Source organism: Boleophthalmus pectinirostris, unplaced genomic scaffold, assembly GCF_026225935.1.
Source record: "Boleophthalmus pectinirostris isolate CB_2022bp ecotype Guang Dong unplaced genomic scaffold, ASM2622593v1 HiC_scaffold_7, whole genome shotgun sequence".
Taxonomy (NCBI): domain Eukaryota; kingdom Metazoa; phylum Chordata; class Actinopteri; order Gobiiformes; family Gobiidae; genus Boleophthalmus; species Boleophthalmus pectinirostris.
Window position 1 is genome coordinate 21,806,052 of NW_026571473.1, and position 21,365 is coordinate 21,827,416.

At 40.0% G+C, this 21,365-nt stretch overlaps 3 protein-coding genes across 3 annotated transcripts; 2 read left to right on the forward strand and 1 right to left on the reverse strand.

The window, feature by feature from the left end:
• Positions 1–871: 871 nt before the first annotated feature.
• On the reverse strand, positions 872–5,832 carry prdx6 (peroxiredoxin 6). The gene is made up of 5 exons (XM_020918809.2): positions 5,645–5,832; positions 4,447–4,603; positions 3,594–3,737; positions 1,606–1,752; positions 872–1,147 (listed from the first exon to the last, which is right to left on the reverse strand). Exons 1-5 carry the CDS (start codon positions 5,734–5,736, stop codon positions 1,022–1,024), a joined length of 666 nt encoding a protein of 221 aa, XP_020774468.1. The 5' UTR covers positions 5,737–5,832; the 3' UTR covers positions 872–1,021.
• A 216-nt stretch (positions 5,833–6,048) lies between these two features.
• plpp6 (phospholipid phosphatase 6) lies at positions 6,049–10,974 on the forward strand. The gene is made up of 2 exons (XM_020918880.2): positions 6,049–6,672; positions 7,647–10,974. The coding sequence occupies exons 1-2, from the start codon at positions 6,207–6,209 to the stop codon at positions 8,012–8,014; spliced, it is 834 nt and encodes a 277-aa protein (XP_020774539.1). The 5' UTR covers positions 6,049–6,206; the 3' UTR covers positions 8,015–10,974.
• Positions 10,975–11,193: 219 nt separating this feature from the next.
• Positions 11,194–21,208, forward strand: LOC110162861 (flavin-containing monooxygenase 5-like). The gene is made up of 11 exons (XM_055165357.1): positions 11,194–11,422; positions 12,265–12,406; positions 12,482–12,666; positions 12,750–12,915; positions 13,158–13,300; positions 13,376–13,575; positions 13,804–13,939; positions 14,964–15,183; positions 15,248–15,320; positions 19,924–20,176; positions 20,258–21,208. The coding sequence occupies exons 2-11, from the start codon at positions 12,271–12,273 to the stop codon at positions 20,423–20,425; spliced, it is 1,680 nt and encodes a 559-aa protein (XP_055021332.1). The 5' UTR covers positions 11,194–11,422; positions 12,265–12,270; the 3' UTR covers positions 20,426–21,208.
• The last annotated feature ends 157 nt before the right edge of the window (positions 21,209–21,365 follow it).

Below are 21,365 nucleotides of genomic sequence, written 5' to 3' on the forward strand. Positions count from 1 at the left end.
TCTGGTAGAACAGCAGTAGTACCAACATTAATAGTAACTGACTCATCTTGTGCGTTACTTTTACTTTTGATGATTCTTCCTTCTGTCTAAAATTACATTGCACTGAAAAGTATAAATGCATAAAAGTTATGACTGAGTTCATGCATCTCCATACTTCTTCACACACTCAAAGGGATTCCCATCTCTTGTGTTTGACCTCAGCATTCCTGTGTGAATACAAGGCCACAGTGAGAGATCAGTGCTCAGTGTAACCAATACTGTGCTCAGATATGCAGCTCTGAGGATTGAATAACTCCAACAGCAATGTAACACCTCTGCACTGTCGACAGGTGAGGCGAGACCAAATAATGTATTTTAACAACCATGTTTCACCCAATATATGTATATATACAAATCTTTTAACCTAAACATGACATCTATGACAAATTATCAAAGTTCTGGTTAGTAAGTAGGTTATGATGTATTATTCATACGTTTAGAACAATATTGTTGGGAGTTTAAGGTCATATTTGCTAATTTTAATGAATTTAAGAATGTGATAATTTTACATATTTGCTAAGTTTTATGTCATTGACAATTTCTACAAGTTCTACCATGTTTCTACCACTGTCATAGACTAAGAACAAAAGAGGCATGCGTGTTCTTCCTGCCAACCTAGACATCAGTCAAGTCACTAAACCAAAGATATGTATACTGTGTGAATGTTGCGCTCTCTAGTGGCAAAAAGTGGTCTTACGTAACCAGTAGCGAAATAATTGTCTGCATAAACAGCATTACAAAGCCATCTAGTGGTGAATTTAAATAGTTACAAACTTTCAAACTGGACTGTTTCAGTCTATAAGATAAAAAAAAAAACTTTCAAAATTAAAACTCAAGTGATACTGTCTTTATTTGGGAAGACAAAGGCACTGATAATGATGACAATCTTTGCAGAAATCCCTTTAAGATTAATTTAGTGTAAATTATTTCTTCACATTAAAACAGTGAATGTCATGGTTCTTGAAAGAGTTTTTCCTTTCTTTCAGATTTGTGTGTATCGCAGATAATTCTTCCCAGAAGGTAACACCTTTGTAGCCACACCTTTGGGGAAGAGGGCTTCAGCCTCAGCATCAGAGAGAGTGGGAATGACCATAACTTTATCACCAGGCTGAAATGTAAAGGCCTATGTTAGTTTATGGTTTACAACAATCATACAATATGCCAGCAGGACTTTTATGTGTCTCACGTGGAGTATATAGCTGGATTTGATGGGATGTCTGTAATCATGCTATGACTTGTTTCATTATTTTATTTGTGTCTATTTTATTGCCTTTTATAATTATTGTTGTGTACTGTACTTTGGTCAACTGAGTTGTGTTTTTAAGTGATTTAAAACATTTGAAACATTTGATTTTATGAAACACTAAATACTGTTATTTCACCCCCTCAATACTTTCTACAATATTTGAAAGAAGTTAATTTAGTCTGCCAAAAATATCAAAATGACTGAATTACTGAAATTACTGTGTGTCATATTTTTGAGTTTATAAAAGACTGCTGTCATTAACAATAAAACAATTAACTTGTCTATATTATCTGAAGTGTTTCCTTAATGTTTAACTATACCTTCCAGTCAACAGGTGTGGCAACCTTCTTCTGTGCTGTGAGTTGCAGGGAGTCGATCACTCGCAGAATCTCATTAAAGTTCCTCCCTGTGGTGGCCGGGTACAGGATGGACAGCTTCAGTTTCTTATCAGGACCAATGATAAAAACCTGGAAGGAATGGACTGTGTTAAAGCTGTATTTATACATCTTTAATCCAGTTTACTATTTGGGCTGTTTCGCCATCAAGAAAATAACTATTAAATTTACCATTTTCATAAAGATTTGATCATAGTAAAGGCAAACTTTTCAGATCTTGTGTAGGGCCCGACCGATATGGGTTTTGTTGTGGCCGATATGAAATCGATAAAATGGGAGTTGGAGCTGCCGATAGCCGATATAATCACCGATATATTTAGTAATGTAAAAATTCACTGTAAATCTTGAATTAAAAAAAAAAACTAACTTAGGTTTGGCTCTAGTTGATTTTAAATTGGGTTTATTTAGGCAACATTTATTGTTATTCTGCCTCTTTACATCATATTTACAGACAGTAGGTTGGACTAATGGCATTTTTGCATCACATTCTAGCTACTAGTTATGGGTATTCCAGTTCTTTTTAGAGAACCGGCTCTTTTGGCTCGGCTCACTAAAAGCAGCTGGCTTTTTCGGCTCCCAAGCAGCTCTTCAGATTGTTTTGTTGCAAGCAAGACTAAATCAGGACTAAAGCAAGTCTAAAGCAGGTCTAAAGCAGGACTAAAGCAGGACTAAAGCAGGACTAAAGCAGGACTAAAGCAGGACTAAAGCAGGACTAAAGCAGGACTAAACCAGAACTGAACCAAGTCTAAAGCAAGACTAAACCAGAACTGAACCAGGACTGAGTGTCGGGACTTGGTCTCTATCTCTCTCGAGCCCAAGATTAGTCCTGGTTTATTCATTTTATGTTGTACTACAGCCAAACATGCACATTTTTCTATCCTATGCACACACATATTTCTGAAAGTTTTGTTTTGAGCTGCTGCCGCAGTCAAACTACCACGAGTCTACATGCAACGTGAAGAGAAAAAAAAGTGAGAGAAAGAGAAAACACGACTCCCAATAAGGAGCAGGCTCCCGTCGTTCACTTCAAAGAGCTGGCTCTAAGAGCCGCTTCGTTCGCGACCGACACATCACTACTAGCTAGTCAAGAAACTACCGCTATTAGCCTTTAGCCATAAATATGTGCGCGCCGCGGTAATTAATTATATGTGCAAATGTCATCATTCACACCTCTATTCACAGCTCATTTACATATCAATGCAGGTCCAGTAACAAATATACGGCCAATATAGTCACTTTACAATAGGCCAATAGAAAACAGCCTGTTTATGTGTGGGAGCTACAGCAGCTAATCGCTAACCAAAACTAGCTTCAAAGTCAACATATTTCCAACACTCACCGCTCACACAGGCTCCTCCTCACGTCACAAGTCTGCACTAATAAATGTCCTTTTAATCCTGACTCAAACCGATTGTCCGTAAAAAGAATATAATCTAAGTGTTGCACGTGGATCTATATCTGCGGGGGTGAGTGACCTGACGTGAGTGACCTGACGTGAGTGACCTGACGTGAGTGACCTGACGCGAGTGACCTGACGCGAGTGACCTGACGCGAGTGACCTGACGCGAGTGACCTGACGCGAGTGACCTGACGTGAGTGACGTGTGTTCAGGGACAGTACGGCCACACACACAGACAAATGACTCAGCAGATAAATACTGATGTGGAACCACATATTAGGACATTTATCTGTCTGTAAATAGGATTATATGAACATAATGTAGAGAGTCTAAAATTTATAATAGGTATAACATGCCTACGTGAAATATCTGCCCATATCAGCACACATATCGGCTGAATATGTGCCCATATCAGCCGATTATATCGGCCAACCGATATATCGGTTGGGCTCTAATCTTGTGCTTGTAGGGAGTGCATTTTCAAAGGCTTGGTAGTAAAATATCATTAGCCTACACAGCGAGCGGTCAGCGGCATGCCATCCTTGTCCATCTCATCTGGATCCAACATTCCCAGCTGCACAGACAGCTCTCTCTTCTTGTCAGCGATGATTGGGAAAGGCAGAGGGCTACCTGCTGCATTGCCAAAGGCCATCACATCCTTTGAAGAAGAACAAGAACAGTGAATACACCGTCACATTTGTTTTTCTTTCCTTTTCACCTTTTAACTTTAGGGGTCACTACCCTAACATAACATATAACTATAGTAAGTAACAGAAAAGAAAATGTAGGCTTTGAAGAACCAAGCCAAAACTGTGATGAAACCGGTATAAATTGAAAAATTGTATTGACAATACAACAAAATCACGGCTGACTTAAATTGGTACAAAGCACAACCAAAGATAAACCTAATCCAGAACAATAAAAACAAATAAAAAATGCTTGTCAGTAAGACCTGAATTGACCCTGGAGTACCAATGTTTCAAGGATTCACTTTTATACTGAATTTTGCCAAGTATTCCGAGATTTTTGAAAACAGTGGTTTCTCTATATTATCTAACAGGGAGGTTACAGGGAGTGCAGCTGCTGAAGCCCAATGTCATCTTTGACCGTGGGAGTGTAAGAGCAGCCTGGCCAATCATTTGTGTTTAGGACAAAAAGTTCTATCCATAAAGTAGTGGACTAGCATAGAGCAGTAAAGAACATGTAGTGAATTTTGTAGAGATTCTCCTGTGAATACTTGACCTGGCCTATCTCTTTCCTTTCACTTCTCAGATTACATTCATTGTGATCTAGAGTTCACACCAATGTTAAGTATTTGTGTAGTGATAATGTACATTAATGTAAATTAAAGTATTTTCTCTCCAAACCTTGCTCCAGTTGTGATGGTCTTCCACAGAGTCCAGAGAAAGGGCGATCATCTTGACCCCACGTTTCTTAAACTCATCAGAGACTTTGGCAGCACAGGCCAGCTCTGTGGTGCACACAGGAGTGAAGTCCCTCGGGTGGGAGAATAGGATGCCCCACCTAAACAATTAATATTATTATTGACATGTTATTATAAACCTTTCAGGAAAAAGCTGCTTAAGTACACTAATTGCAACTTCTTTTCTTTGTTAAACTTACTGGAAGAAAAATGAATCCTGTCTTGTAGTAAAATAACAGCTGTCTACTTGGCAAAGCTAAGATTCCAAACCCAGCTGTGTTCTTTTGGGGACGAAGTGCTGTTGTGTACCAATATTAAGTGTTGCTGGTCTATGTGAATAAATAGTGTTCAGTGTGAATAGAAAAGCCTCTAATCGTTGTGCCAAAGTAGTCATCTGACTAAGGCCTGACTCTCTTGAGGTGTAGAACAGAACGGCTACAGCAAAGTTTTGGGGCATAACAAATGTGGAAGTTTGAGGAATGTTTAAAAGGTTACTATTCAGTTAATTTTCACATAGTTTGCATCAAATTTGTATTGCATGCAAATGCCTACCAAAAACTGTGATCCATTCTGCAGAAAACAATTAACCTTTTATTCTCAACAGAAGAAGGAAATTATGCAATAGCTGGCGAGAATCCATTCAGGGATGACCAATGACCACTGAAATAGGCTAACATATGGGAGAGTGATGTAATTTATTGGCTTATAACGTTACATGAATAAGTTCCTCTTTTAAATAACTGCTGAAAATTTTAACGGAGAATATTATTCTGATCGGCAATGCAATGTTAAATGTGCAACAGCATCGAGTACTGCGTGAAGGGTTTTTAAAAGTAGGCCTTGTTATGCAATAGTTTAATTAATCTTTAACGGATTTAGAGGCAATATTTGATATGGGCGTTTTACTAGCCTCCTATGACAGTTAAATAAGTTCCCAGTCATGCTTGTGTAACCTAATTGCATGAAAACAGCAGGTGGAAGTCAAATGCAATGAGAATCTAGAACAAATCACGCAACTTGCGTACAATATAGCAGCCTACAGTATGTGTCAATGATGAATGCAAATATGAAAGTTTGTACATTTTACCAAATCTAAAACAATTAGACAGTAGGGCAATATTTCAGTGAAATATTGTACTTACGAGTCACCGAGAAAGTCGTGGAACTTGATATTGCCGATGGTGGTCTCGGCTTCAAAGTTAGGAAACACATCTCCGAGCAAAATTCCAGGCATGTTTGATCCACTAGTTCGATGCTTGTAGACCCAGCAACACACAGATTCCCAAGAAAAGCTTGACAGAGGAACCACCACATGGACCCCGGAAAGAGGCGGGACTAAGCCAGGGGTGTTGCGCTCTAACGACCACTCAGAAAAAAAAATAGTTTGTGTCGATTTTTAAAAATTATTACTAAATGCCATGTTATATCGCTAAACAACACCATTAAGAATGCATACCTACTAACAATAAAATACAACACTTCATTATTTTGTCTATGTTGAAAAAAACTCAATGTCCCGTGCTCCTTTGCGACTAAAAAAAACAAAGATGGCGTTTCACTACGGCACATCTAGACGTGAAGCGAATTGTCAAACGTTCAAGAGATAAATACAGAAACAGCGGTCCGCATAACATCATAGAGAGGGCCATCAGAAAGCCATTGTAATTTCAAGTAAGAGACTTTAGTGTCATTGTAACTTTTATCATGCCGTCTCCCAAAACTAAAAACCCAGGTCGCAGTGGAGGCAGCCCGGTTGTCGGCAGCTCGAATGATCGCTTTGAGTTCGCATCTCTGAACAAGTCTCTGCTTCAGCGGCAGGGTTCGGACCCAACCACTGCCCGGCTGCGGGCCTCGGAGAGCCCCACACGGCGCCGAGGCTCAAGCTCCTCTACCGGCTCCGCCAGCGGCCAGGGGCCTGAGGAGGACGGTATACGGCTTAACCCGTCATTCATCCGGGTAGCGCTCAGCTCGCTTTTGGCCATCGACCTGTGGATGTCCAAGCGGCTCGGGGTGTGCGCCTGTGAGGACTCGTCCTGGGGCAGCGTCCGTCCCTTGATGAAACTGATAGAGATATCCGGACATGGCATCCCGTGGCTGGCTGGTACCGCGTACTGCATGTACAAGAGCGACAGTGCTGCGGGACAAGAAGTGATGCTCAACCTCTTTATAGGTGGGGAATTTGTGCCTACTGCCAGACTTGATTTGTTTCTCCCATGCACATGTTTATAATTAAGGTTAGCCTTATACCCACCCAACCCCATATCTTTATTGATAAGTAGATTATTTCAAATCTATGCCTGTAGAGGGCGCTCTTCAGTCACATAAAAACCCAATGGTGTATTAGAAGGCCCTTGTTGTAGCTGATTGGTATCAGCAGTGCACTTAACCCTCTCCAGGCAGGCGTTGCAGATTTGCAACAGCTAAATGCCAATTACCTACTTACTCCGCATCCATATTTTATGAGCTTTTTTAACTCAGGAGCCTTTTCTCCCATCCGTGCTGATAAACGTGGGCGATGCAGACTGTGCAAGAATGGCTACACGCAAACGGCCTGCCAGAAGTGCAAAATACTTTTTTTTTTTTACAAAGGATAAAAAAGTCAGGATTGTATATTACTACCCAATATTATAATTTTCCCCAAATATCAGATTTTTCCTGATACTAAAAATTAATTTGAGCCTGAGAGGGTTAAAGACAATATGCAAAAGTACCCCGATGGTATTTAAGCTCACACATGCCTCACTTCAGAACAATCTTACTGAATTTGATAATTTTCTTATGAGTAAAAATTTACCTGCCTAGAAGTCTTATTCAAGATTCACAGTGCTACAAAAATAATCAGTACACTGCAGACACACATTTCTGGCCTCACATGAGCTTTTCTCTGTCCCTTTAATGTGACAACTGGTTGCCTCAATCATTTGACCCACTTTCCAAACCATAGATTTAAGAGGAATCCTATTTTATAACTATTTCAATTGACATAAATTATTATTATTAAAACCATCACCAGGTTGTGTTCCTCGTTTGACCTAGTTTTCAAAAGCACAAACAAAACTGCCTTTTTATTGATTGATTGAGTTTATTGTGTTGGAACTGCAATTGTGACCTGTTTTTCTTCTTTCCACTCTTGTTTTTCTGTAGGCTTACTGTTGGACTTGATTTTGGTGGGTATTGTTAAGGCCCTTGTGCGTCGGCGTCGTCCCTCTCATAACCGAATGGACATGTTTGCTACATTTTCCGTGGATCGATATTCGTTTCCTTCGGGCCATGCCACTCGAGCTGCGATGTGTGGCCGGTTCGTGTTGGCCCACCTGGTTTTGGCCGCCCCTCTGAGGGTCTTGGTTCAGCTCTGGGTTGGGACAGTGGGTCTAAGCAGGGTGATGCTAGGGAGGCATAATGTGACTGATGTGATGTTTGGGTTCTGGATGGGATACTGCCAATACAACCTGATAGAGATGTTGTGGATCTCACCACAGACACTGCAAGGGCTGCTGGGTTATGTAGTTTGACATTATTTAGCACTGAGGGAAAGCATAATCATTCAGAAATATTAAATTGGTTAAATATTGATTGTAACAGTAAAGACGTAAGATAAACAGAAGAGCATGGTGACTTGGGGGTGAGCGATATGACCATTATAAAATTTAATTGTGATTTGACCCTGTGGTAGATTTCACAGTGAGGCGAAAGCTCTAGGGAGAAGCTATCAGCATTAATGACCTCTTAAGACAAAATTAAGATGCTGAGTGGATGAGAATCATGATTCTAATTGTGACCCAGGCTTTTAGAAAATTGCTTTGCCATATCGGCCACCCCTAGTGCAGCGTGAACATTGATGCATGCTACAAAATAATATTTTTTATATCCTACAGTATCCTACATACTGCACTTAACCCTTTGGAGAGTATGCTCCAGGATTGGTCCAAACCTAAACAGTGCGAAATGTTAGAAATGGAGGGCTTCAAGGATTCAACATCTTATATTTTTTACAATCCACATACTTTTATACTTTTTAAATGACCATAGTACACAGCAGTAACATTCCTATAATTTTAATATTTGTATAACTATAAGTACAAACTGTGAATTTTTACAACTGGTATGTTTAACAATAACTGCTATGATTCTCTTACATTCTGATGCTATTTTTCATTATATCAAATTTTAATGAACAGACATTAAATCATCCATCATCGGTCACATGTTGTTATTAGCAAGATCACTAGATGAAGCTCCAAGTATCCAATCTTGATGTTGAACAGTTAGAGGAAAATAAATAGTGACTGTGAGTGCGACAGACGTGGATTACAATTAGACCATTCGTGATCTGTGCTTTAAAAATCAAGATTCGGTTCACAGTGCAATGCAAGCACAGGACCATACCCATTTTAGAGAAGACTGAAATGTGATACAAACAATACACAAATCCCATGTATTTCAGAACATGTTTGTAGTAGAGTAAATGTCATCAAAACCCTGGTAGATGGCAACACACATTATGTTGTCTAATCTATACAACAGTTATTTTAGTCTTCTATCAGCCTTTGTTGTGGATCAATTATTCCAGTTGTGAGAGGTGTTCCCGGCTTCAGCTGCTCCTAACATGATTTGAGTGCCAGTCATTTCGTTATATCTCATCTGCTTTAAATGATGGAAGCAGCTCAGGTGATGGCATAGGCTTATTACCTGAACATTAGAATGGCAAATATAAAGCAAATAAAGTAGGTCACACATTACACCGCTGGAAAATTTAACGGTACAATTTGGATACGCTGTTTGTTTTTTTTATGACAAGCTCTTTCTCTTAAGTAAATTATGTTTATTAAGTTCACTAAGTAGATTTATTTTCTCTGTACATTCTGCAATAACTCCTTAAATAATTGCCAAGTAAGAATGCTAAATTTAGTTGTGATACATATTTGATATGGATTTCATTTGCAAAGTATGTTATGTAGAGGTAAAGCACGATTTAACTGTGGGTGGATCAGCCTCATTGTTCAGTGGATATTTGAAACGGCTACAGTGGAAGTTAACAGTTTGGTGTCAATCATAGGTGCTGTTTTGCTTTATATGTGGTAAGAGAAGGGGGTGCCTTGTATAAAATACTGTATGTTGTCCACATACTGTTACATCGATACTTCTCTTGGTGCATATGTTTATGGATTTTTTTTACATTCTTAATGGATGAATTTTATTTTGTTTTTAAATACAAAACAGCAAAGCAGACAGCACCACGGGACTGGTCAGTGTGGTTAAATTTTTTCAGATAATTCCAAGTTAATAGATGAACTGTAAGCAAGTTACAATTAAGCCCAAAACTTTTTTCTTCTGCTGAGTTGTTGAATTTGTGCATGTGTAAACCAACTACTGATTAACTCTGTGTAAAACCAGTAAATTCAGTCAATTCATATGTTCAACCAGGATACTGGATATTTAGATGCTGCTACCCAGTGCAGCAAATTTTCTAGTATCTGTGCCAATATCCAGTCCCAGTATTGGATCAGTAAATCCCTGGTGCAAAGTGTAGTGCAAAATCTAGTGCCTAACAGGAAACAAAAGCTGATGCAAATGAAAATGAGGCATTTAAAGATAAGAAGGATATTACTTAGACTTTCATTTCTTCAGATGAATTCACATTTGTTTGGGTCAGGTCTGAATTTGGCCACTTGATTCTCAGTTCACTTTGTCCTTATTATTGTGGCTTTGTCACTGTCCAGAGTAAGTGTTTCAGTTGAATAGTGATTGGCTTAACTGTCTCTTGCACCAGGACATAAGAGAGTAAGCAATACAGATTAAACATCAAACGCAATGCCAAACCAATGTGACGTCCAAGAAATCTGGGTAAAGGTGAAAGTAAAGTTGGAGCTTAAGAAACTTTTTGACTTGGATTGATCGTCTATTTTTAATTGCCATGACACATCAATAGTTTATCACTGCCATACTGCCGTTGAATTGCGTTCCCCATATTACTTTAAACAACAACCCCAACAACCAGATTGTTGCGAGGTTTCAGATTTCACAGATCTAACGTTTTAGAGCTGCATCAATTTGGCTTTTGTTATAATATTGGTATAGTTTGCACCATTTGTCTACAAATTAACCAGCTTTAACTAGTAACAGCCTGGTGTCCAGGCCAATTTTTGGCTATTGAACCTAGTGGAGCCATGACCTGAGCAGAACAAAAGGGAGTAGCTGCAAAAAAAACAAAAAAAAAAAACAACAACATGCTGGACCAAAATGTTTTTCTAGTCTTTCAAATGAACACATTTGCACATTCCTATTTTGTCATTATTATTTAACACCAAACCTTTATTGCCTGCTGTCAATGTAAAATGTATTGTGTTAATGCACTGTGGCTGCACTGTGTTGTATTCATTACAACAGTGGTAGAAACTCTTAAATACTCATCTCAATAAGAGTTATGCCGAAATGCTGTTTTTTCATTAAATGGTGAATGACTTCAACCTAACATGGCTCTGTCAACTCATTTTGATAATTACAGGGTTTGATCTCCCCTGTTGTGGTTGTTGTTCTCTGAGTGACGCTGCAGTGAATTTTTGCCAAATGTTTCTTGGGGTAGATGGTGTTTTATGTTTTGCTGACGCAAATGCTTCAAGATATGAGCTTGTTTGTGTACTGATGGACTTTCTTCTCGTGGAAATTAACCCAAGATCTTCCCTGGATAAACAATAGTAACATATAAACTGAAGCAGAGGCAACTACACCTGACCTGAATACATAAACTCCTGTTGGAGACTTCCTCATACATCCACTTGGTCTGGCTTCTAGTCACATGGGGTGGAGCTCATAGATGGGGTTACTTTCATACACCCCTTTTGGTCTAGGTTAGAAGTTGCAGGTATAAAAACCTGTACAGCTCCAGCCCTCCCGGTGAAGACTCAAGGTCAAAGAACAAGGTAAGACACATGTTGACTATTTACTTCTAGAGGTTGCAATACTCATAATAGTTATTCTCTGCTGACATGTAAATGTCAATGAATGTAAAAAAGAAACTTTAATTAAAATTTTCAGCACAGCACTCCCCTTCTGTGTTCTTGTCTCTCTGAATACAGATTAATACAGATGACTTGAGCTGTTTGTAATCTGTTAATCTGAGACTAAGGCGTGTACAGAATGAACAGAAAAGTTCTATGGCCCAAATCAAACTATTGTCCGTGTGCTGTGTGGCTCCTGTCTCATTTAGTCAGATCATAAAAAACATCTCACTTTGAGCACATTTCTACTGATTTCGTTGCTTCATTGATCTGACTTTCTCAGAGTCACCGGGAGTGCACACAAAGAGCAGTTTATCCTCTTACCACTCAGATCGGAACAGTGGTGGAAGAAATAGTCAATTTTGTTAGCCTATTTAAGTAAAAGTACAGATACCTAAGCAGAAAAGACTTAGTAAAGTAGTAAAAAAAAAACTTCATAAAGGTAAAGTAAAAATGTTACTTAATGAGTAAACAGTAAAAGTAGTGAATATTTGGAGTTTTTTTAAGACTTGAAATGAACTGAGTTTTGATTTTGAAGATTTTACAGAATTTTAGTTTCTCGCTGTTTTGTCCTTAAACACAACTTCTCACCCACATTGCCTTGTATGAAAATGGTGTGTGCCCGAGTGTTGTTGGTGGTGGCAACAATAATATGTTACCGTCACTGAGTTGGAGTGAATGAATAATGCACAAAATTGTCATGTGACTTTGAGCTCCTGGAAAAGTGCTATTTTATCATTATTATTCCATTATTATTATTACAGTTCAAGATGGTGCAGCGCGTGGCAGTGATTGGGGCCGGTCCCTCTGGTCTGGTCAGTGTGAAGCAGTGTCTTGATGAAGGTCTGCAGCCCACCTGCTTCGAGAGCAGTGACGACATGGGTGGACTCTGGAAATTCAAGGCAAGTGAGCAATGTTGTGACGTGGTCCTTTCCAGTGTGCATTGGGATGATGTTGTTTATTATGTTTGTCTACAGGAAGTTTCAGAGCCGAACAGGGCCAGTATCTACCGCTCTCTTACTATTAATATTTCCAAAGAAATGATGTGCTATAGTGACTTCCCTATTCCTGCTGACTACCCAAACTACATGCACCACTCAAAGATCCTTAATTATTTCAGGATGTACGCTGAACATTTTAAACTACTCAAATATGTTCGATTCCAGGTGAGGTTGACATTTGACACAAGTAATAAACAAAAAAGCCAATAATGTTGCATCTTATAATGATGTCTTTTTATAAATTATAGACCTCTGTGAAAAGCGTAAAACAGAGACCTGACTACACCAGAACTGGACAATGGGAAGTTGTCACAGAGACCAAAGATGGACAAGAGGAGACGCATGTTTTTGATGCAGTAATTTGTTGCTCTGGTCACTACACTTATCCCAATCTCCCATTAAAAGACTTCCCAGGTAATGCTTGCAGTGGCTGCATACAGACTCACAATTAAATTATATAAATAGATCTGTATTAGTGAAACATAATAACTCTCTACTAATTAATATAAGCCTTTTCAGGTATGATTTTTTTAAATGATATTTTTACACCAAAAATCTAAATATATTTTTCCATACCACCATAGTCCAGAAATGTGTTGGCAAACACTGAATTACTTTAATTAATAAAAAAAAAAGACTCTTCTCTTTGCAAACAGGAATTGAGACATTTGAGGGAAAGTACTTCCACAGCTGGGACTACAAAGGACCTGAAGGAATGGAGGGGAAGAGAGTGGTGGTGATTGGCATCGGAAACTCTGGAGGAGACATAGCAGTAGAGTCCAGCAGATTTGCAAAGCAGGTTAGGTCGTGTATCCTTAATCAAAACAACTCATTTTATGGGGAAATGATCAGCCCTTTCTCTGGCTCTCCTCAGGTGTATATGAGCACTCGGAGAGGGGCATGGGTCATTCGCCAGGTGTCAGACAATGGAGTTCCGGTCGACATGAAATACAACACTCGATTTGTCCACATCCTCTTCCAGCTTCTGCCTATGAGTGTCTTGAACTGGATTGGAGAAGGCAAAGTCAATGCCATGTATGACCACACCATGTACGCTCTGAAACCCAAGCATCGGTAAGTGGACTGAATGAGAAGATTTTAATATGCTATAAGTAATATGCTATTAATGATTTGTAGTAGTTACTATTATCATACATTACTGATAATTAGTTAACTGTTTTATTTTTAATGCAAATATCCACTTAAGATGCCTTAGTAGAAAATATAATCACAAAGTGCATATAATCTTGTGCTATTTTTATTTACTTTACCTTCTGTTGCTCCCATATCTCCTGCCACTAGGCTGTTCAGTCAGGTTCCTGTGATAAATGATGACCTGCCCCTCAAGATCCTGTCCGGCTCAGTTATTATTAAAACAAATGTCAAGGAAATCCGTGGCTCTGACGTCATATTCTCAGATGGCTCTGTTGTTGAAAAGGTACTTACAAAAAGACACAAACTGCAGCACCACATAACATCACAAAATGACACATGGCCTAAGTGGTTCCTTGAAGCACAGAGAGAAAGGAGAAAGAAGAACAACATGTGCAGAACACCCTCTCTGTTTGTGGTTATCTAAAATGGGCTTTCAGTAGAACAACAAGAGCCAGAAAACAAGGCAAAAGAGAATCAGAACCCAGGAGAAAGGGTGTAACTATTCCTTACATGTCTTGTGTTTCTGAAAAACTACAGAGGATTTTCAGACAACATGAAATCCCAGTCTATCAAACCTACATACACTTTAAGACAGAAACTGGTCCACCCAAAGGACACAATACCAAGCCACAAATGCAGCAATGTTGTCTACTCCATTCAGTGTAGTGAAGACTCCAGTGAACACTACACTGGAGAAACGAAACAGCCACTTCACAAGAGGTTGTTCCAACACAGACGTGAGAGCCACACAGGACCTCAGTGTGCCATACAGCTCCATGTGAAATCCACAGGCCACTTCTTTGAGGATAGTGAGGTACAGATCTGAGTCAGAGAAAATGAATAGGCCTAACTAACAAACAAAAACTCTAAACAAGTAGGGTGTTAGTTTCAGAGTAGTTTCAGTGTAGTTAGCTCCTCCCTGCAGGCAGATATAAGGAAGTATCCACCAGCATTCCGACCAGAACTGAAGAAGCAGCTTTGATGAGCTGAAAAATGTTTTTGACTTAAATAAACGTTTGTCCAGTTGGCAAATTGAATTTCTCCTTTGCCATCACATAACAAAGTACTAAAATATAGACAGTACACACTGTCAGAACTGTAATATAAAACAAAATAATGGAAATACCATAAATTAGAAAAATAAATAGAATTAATCAACTATTAATATAAAAAAAACTATGTATTAATAAACACAAGTACCATAACATCATACTTCATAGTTACAATATACCTAAGTGTCTGTGGTTTACTATCTTTGAATAAAAGACTTGGAAGTAGAAGTAAATAATGTTTTTACTTTTTTACAGGTTGACGTAATTGTTTTTGCCACGGGCTACAACTATGACTTCCCATTTCTTCCCAAGGAAGTAATGTACAGAACTGGCCATCGCGTTGGCCTGTACAAACATGTGTTTCCCCCGACACTAGAGCACCCGACTTTGGCTGTGGTCGGATTCATCCATGCCCTGGGAGCCATCATGACCCAGGCGGAAATGCAGGCACGTTGGGTCACACGGGTGTTTAAAGGTAGGCTTCCAACTAATAAATACATAAATATCTTCTATCATCTAACTGTCTTATGCTTTTACAGGACATTGTAAGCTACCTCCAACCCCGGCAATGGTAAAGGCTGTAGAGAAAGACACTAAGGACATTGAAAATAAGTAAGCTTTACTTGATATTGCATTGCTACACACAGAGAATGAATATAAATGAATAAATGCCCCTGGGAAAACCTGAACAGTAGGTGCGCAGAGACTGAAGACCTTTCTCCAGACCTTGAGCTAGGTTAATGGTCACTGGTAGCCTATAGTCAATGTTTCCACAGACATTTTAGGAATCTGACCCCAGACCTTCTTGTTTTGAGGCAGGAATGCTGAACTCCAGTCTGTCATATAAGACAGAGCTGCTTCACAGGACACATAAAGCCCAAAATGAGATTTACTGATGGCCTGAAAAAGGACGCAACATGTGAGAGATTCTGGACCCTTTTTTGCCCCCGATCTTAGCTCTAATCATGAGCTGTGCTGTGCCTGAACATGGAGTGGAGTGGAGCAGACTGAGGGTGTCAGTGAATTACCAGAATCATAAAAATAAATATCAAATTAGTCCAAAAAAAAAAAAACAACAACAACAACATGTAACATGCTAAAGACTTCTTTTATTTGGAATATATTAGGACAGGGGTCTCAAACTCAAATTACCTGGGGGCCACATTAGATAAAGTCTGAGTGAGGCTGGGCCGCATTGAGTATTCGATAAAAAGCGGGAAATGAAGAGAGAAAATGAACAACGCGCAACACACTTTCTTAATCTTTAAGAACAGTTCAGAACATGAAAATGTATTTAGAACTTAAGTTTAAACTAATACGTCTACTCTTCTTCTTTTGCCTACTTCTTTCTGGTTGAAACCTGGCTACACTTCACCTTGCACAGCTGAGAGATATTTGGCTTGCAGGAGGAAGCACATGAGATCCTCAGGATAGATTGAAGATGCTTATCAGTGAGCCTTGACCTGTAGTTTGAAGGTGCTTTAACACACTTTCACACTGGTGTGAACGCGAACCCGGGTCCAAACCATAGACAGCAGGTCCAAACGAACTATTCGAAATGCATCATGGGGGAAACGCGTCTCCTTTGCCTGAAATGACACGCTGTACGTCTCCAGCGCAGTAACAGATTGTTGTCTAGATGCAGCCGCGATTCATTTTCGAATTATTTTACCAACAATGGCCAATACAGAGAATGTAATACACGAAGATCAGAGCAAGTACGTGCGAACGTGTGGCTCCAGAGTGAGTCAAAGTTGGGGTTGTGTACTTCTGTTCAGGACCTGCACAGAGGTCCCGGTGTTCCCCGTGATCATGTAGGAACCAGCATTTGTTATTTTAGGCTTTAATTAACTAAATAATTTTATGGCAATAGGCAATCGCCCATTCAATTGGTTCACCTTTAAAAAATGTCCTGCTTTTAGCCTAGTGTGAGAAATACAGTCGGACTAGATCCAAACCAGAGTCCCGAAGATGCAGCTCCGGTTCAGGCCGGGCTCAGATGACGCGGAGCGGGGAGTAAAAAGCGCTTTCCCCGGGAAGAACCAAATGCGCGGAGGGCGGACACCAGCTAAACTGGATTCACGCTTCTGTCCGGATGCTTTGCACCACCTCGGAACCAGCCGCGGTTCTTGAGCGCGGAGGAGCGCTGTTGGCTGCTGCTGTTACCCGAAATCTGGGCTGATGCGGTGAGTTTGTACAAAGTTCTACGTTGCTGTTTTATGAGTTCATGGTGATAAGATGAGGACGACCGGTATTAACAGGGAACATCAGTGTTGGTTACTGGAGGTATCACTGTTCTACCGGGATACAGAGGCTCGTTAATCGGACCAGTTTTGGTTCGTTTGCCGGTGTGAAAGCGGACCACACTGGAGTATATCTGCTTCTTATATGTCAAACATGGATGGAAGATGCTTGTTTTTGCCTCGTATTTTTTGCTAACATGTCGCCAAGCCTCTGGAATAGATCACTGCAGTTTTGTGGTGCTTGCATATTGATGGGACAGCTGTGCCGCTGAGTGCGCGTGGATTTCGGCGACGCACAGGTGGAGTTTGGTCATCGGGTTGCCAGCAAGTTACGCACCGAGTGTTTAGCAGGTAAACAGATTGTCAAAGTTTTTTTTATTTCTTATTAGCCCCTCCAATAATGGTCCCATACTTATGAACAGGGGGATTCTGTCAGCGTCTCCTCTGCGCTCTGATGCTGTGGTTGTGGGAGCGTGAAGTGAAGTGCGCACACGTGTACCACCATGTGTGGTTTGTTTTGGTTCTTCGGTGACGCCGTCTGTGCACATGTACTGGTATTAACAGATCCACTTAGACTCCTTGCTTCACAACTGCTGTAAATAGAGTTTTGGGATGTAAACTGCGTTAATAATCTGTTGTTTTGAATCTGCATGGGCACCGATTGCAGCTTCATCTGTCAGTGCGGCCCGCGGTAGGTGGGTGGGATTGTGCGTACATCTACCACTGGCCGCACTGACATTATTCTTTGGAATTAAGTGGCGGGCCGCAAAAAATCCTTCCGAGGGCCGCAGTTGGCCCCCGGGCCGCGAGTCTGAGACCCTTGTATTAGGATGATAATATTTGTGCGCTGTACGGATGCCCTCCCGCATCAGAGCACATCCCCTCGCCCGTTTCCTGTATCAGTTTAGCACTGCTCAATAGATTGGTTTGATCTGGAACTGTACAAAAGTTACTCAGTCACATGAGGTAGTTTACAACGATGTCTTAAAATGTGTGTTTTTTATTCTGTCTGTGGTCCTAATTGGATTTCCTCACATCCTTGTGCCCTTTCTGTCATCAGCTCCATTTAATTTTGTGACCAAATTATTCCCATTGTGCTGCTTTAGTTATTTTATAAAGTTAGTTTCCAGTAGGTAGACTACCATCAAAACCACAGAAAACTGTGCACGGAGTCAACACCGGACTCTGATAGGGATTCACTGACAGCTCGGGACTTTGACAGCGGAGCAGGTGCAAGTCTTGTACCTGCTGCCCTTTTGGCAGCAGTGGTCAGTAGAGCTTGGTACAGCGTCTCAAGCGATGTATAGTAAACATCAGCACTGCTATGTGCATCTACTGCAAATCCCACTCTGTGCACTCATGGCACATATCAGTCATTTGTGCAGGGCAAATGCAGGTCGTGCAGTCACCCTCCCTGTGTGTTAATATCAGAAACATTTACTGTATATAATAATATTAAACCTTTATTTATAAAGCACTTTTAAAAACAAGGTTTACAAAGTGCTGTACAAGCAGCAATAAACGATACAAAAAGCATAAAAATAGCATACAGAAAGCAAAAACAGACAATGGTGCAAACAATCCAATTAATTTTAATAAATAAATAAAAAGAAATTGAATAAAAAGAAATAAGGAATAAAATCAAGCTAAAACAAGTTAAAGGAAGGCTAATTGATAAAAATGGGTATTAAGAAGTGATTTAAAAGCCGATACTGACGGTACAAGCCTCAGGAAGGTCATTCCAAAGCCGAGGCACCCGAACTGAAAAGGCTCGATCACAAAAGGCTCCGGAGCCTGGACTTTGGAACAGCCACAGGGACAAGCCTGAGGATCTAAGGCTGCGGGAGGGCTCGAGCGAGGTTAAAAGTTCTGAACTGTAACTTGGTGTAAGACCTAAACAAGCTTTAAAAGAAATCTTAAAAATCTTAAAATCAATTCAAAAACACACAGGCAGCCAATGAAGGGAAGCTAAAATGGGGTAATGTGTTGATGTCTGTTAAACCCAGTGATAATAAATGTATTCCATAATCCGCGAGACATCCACCTGTGTGGGACCAAATGCAGTGGACACCCATGAGAGAAGAATGAGCGGTCACGGGTAGCAGCAGTGTTAACTCATACCTCAGGTGGGTCCAGGTAGCAGACTGCCAGGACAGGCGAGAGCGGGTGTGACCAGGGGGAGAGCAGCGGTCAGCGGGCCTGCTGTGGAATGGGGAGCGCATGAGATAGACACCTGTCTGCTGCATAATGGGAGGCAAACGAAAGGATGCAGAGAAAACTAAAAAGGTTGGCGTGTGTGTGTTCTGTCACAGCCCATCTAAAATTCTATATACTGGTGCGTACTTGCATTGTGGAGCTCCGGAGCTGTTTTATTGTACCCACATCCCCTCGCCCGTTTCTTGTATTAGCTTAGCACTGCTCTATAGTTTGGTTTGATCTGGAACTGTACAAAAGTTACTCAGTCACTGCACTCATGGCACATATCAGTCATTTGTGCAGGGCAAATGCAGGTCGTACAGTCACCCTCCCTGTGTGTTAATATCAGAAACATTTACTGTATATAATAATATTAATTCTTTATTTATAAAGCACTTTTAAAAACAAGGTTTACAAATATATATAACTTTTCCTCACACCCCTCTTTGCTACTTGGAAATGAGGTAAACATTGCAGACATTACCCACACTGGCAGTGCGTTTAAATGCTACCACAGTCACATATTGGTTCAGATGCCATCACCATTTATGTACTTGTACCATCACACTGCAGCCCCCAGCAGCAAAGTACAGCCTGACCTGGACATGCCTCCTCAACGTTAAGATCGAGGGTAAGATAGGGCCCACTGTATTTAAATTAGCGTAAGATGTGTTTTTTTAAACTGGATGAAGCAACAACTAGACCACTGACACATCTGCACAGAGAAATCAGACCCAACTCCTTTAATTAGATGTTTTATTTAATTTTCTCCACAGTTACATAGTGTCCAAGCTAACCCCGCTGCAGGTGGATTTCGTCACCTACATGGACGAGCTCGCTGGGGAGATTGGAGCGAGGCCAAGTCTGCTGTGGCTCTTCTTCACAGACTACCCCCTGTTTAAGAAGGTCCTATGGGGTCCTGTCACTGCCTATCAGTACCGCCTTGTAGGACCGGGGAAGTGGGACGGCGCACGCAGGACAATCTTCACCCAGTTTGATCGCATGTACCAAGCTCTGAAGACAAGACAGGTCCAGTATACTAACTAAATACATCGACTTATGCAGTACTACCATGTAACTTCTGACATCTTACATTATTTATTTATTCAGGTTGAAGAAGAATCACATGTATCCTACATTGGGAGACTGATGAAGCTGACTATGTTTGTGATGGCTGGCGGAGCTGCTGTCTATTACGTTCATAATCACAATTCAGACACCATTCCCAGTCTGATTTCAAAGATCCACCCAATAACTTTATGGAACAATCATCATTAGTGAAAGTGTCTTGATTGCATTGATAGGATGTTGGTTTGTTGGATGCAATGACTGTAAAACCATGACCATTGTTTTATTATACTGCCATACATTTTAATATTATGTACTCTAGACTATATCTTGCTCTAATCTGTTTGGTCATGAATGGAGCTAAAAAACATTTGATGACATGTTTTCTCATGTATTTTAACCATTATTGACAAATGGTGTCTGACAAAATAATTGTGTGCAGTCAGCACATTTGACCCCATATTAACCCATACTGTGGAAATAAGCTATGTCAATTATAAATCACATATCTCTTTATTTACAGTAATAACAAAAATTGAAACTCCAATTTGTTCAATGAATGTAGGAACAGTTCATTGAGTGTGCCTCCTGGAGATAAAGCATTTAATTTAAGACATGAATTTCTCTGTCATCTCCAGTGGAATCTGGGCCGAGAGTCATTTTGAATCAAATCAATGTGTGGTTACACACATAGGCTCAATACACTTGGCTAATTTATCTGCTGATCTATTAAAGTTCATATAATTATCTTTTAGCTTTAGTTTACAATAACATACAGTTTCTTCACAAAGAGGAGAAGGATTAGGAAACCGTGTAGCTATTACAATAAACATCCCTCTTTTTTTTAGGTACAGGATAAAACATATTTTATACTGATGACTGGATAAAATGAGTGACGTTTGCAAGGACAAGTGACATGTTTGTTTGTTTTTGTACAAAGTACAGTACTCTTGCAGTGATTACTCAAATAAACTAAAAATAAGAGTGAGGAAACTGAAGTCTAAATATTCCTTCTACAATTAAGACTTTTACATGTCTTTTTGTGAATGAGACTTGCCCACATAAGCGTACAGCTTTATTATATAACACCACTCCTATACGCAAATTTGGACTTCTATAATCTTTTTATGTGTACTTATTTGTATGTGTA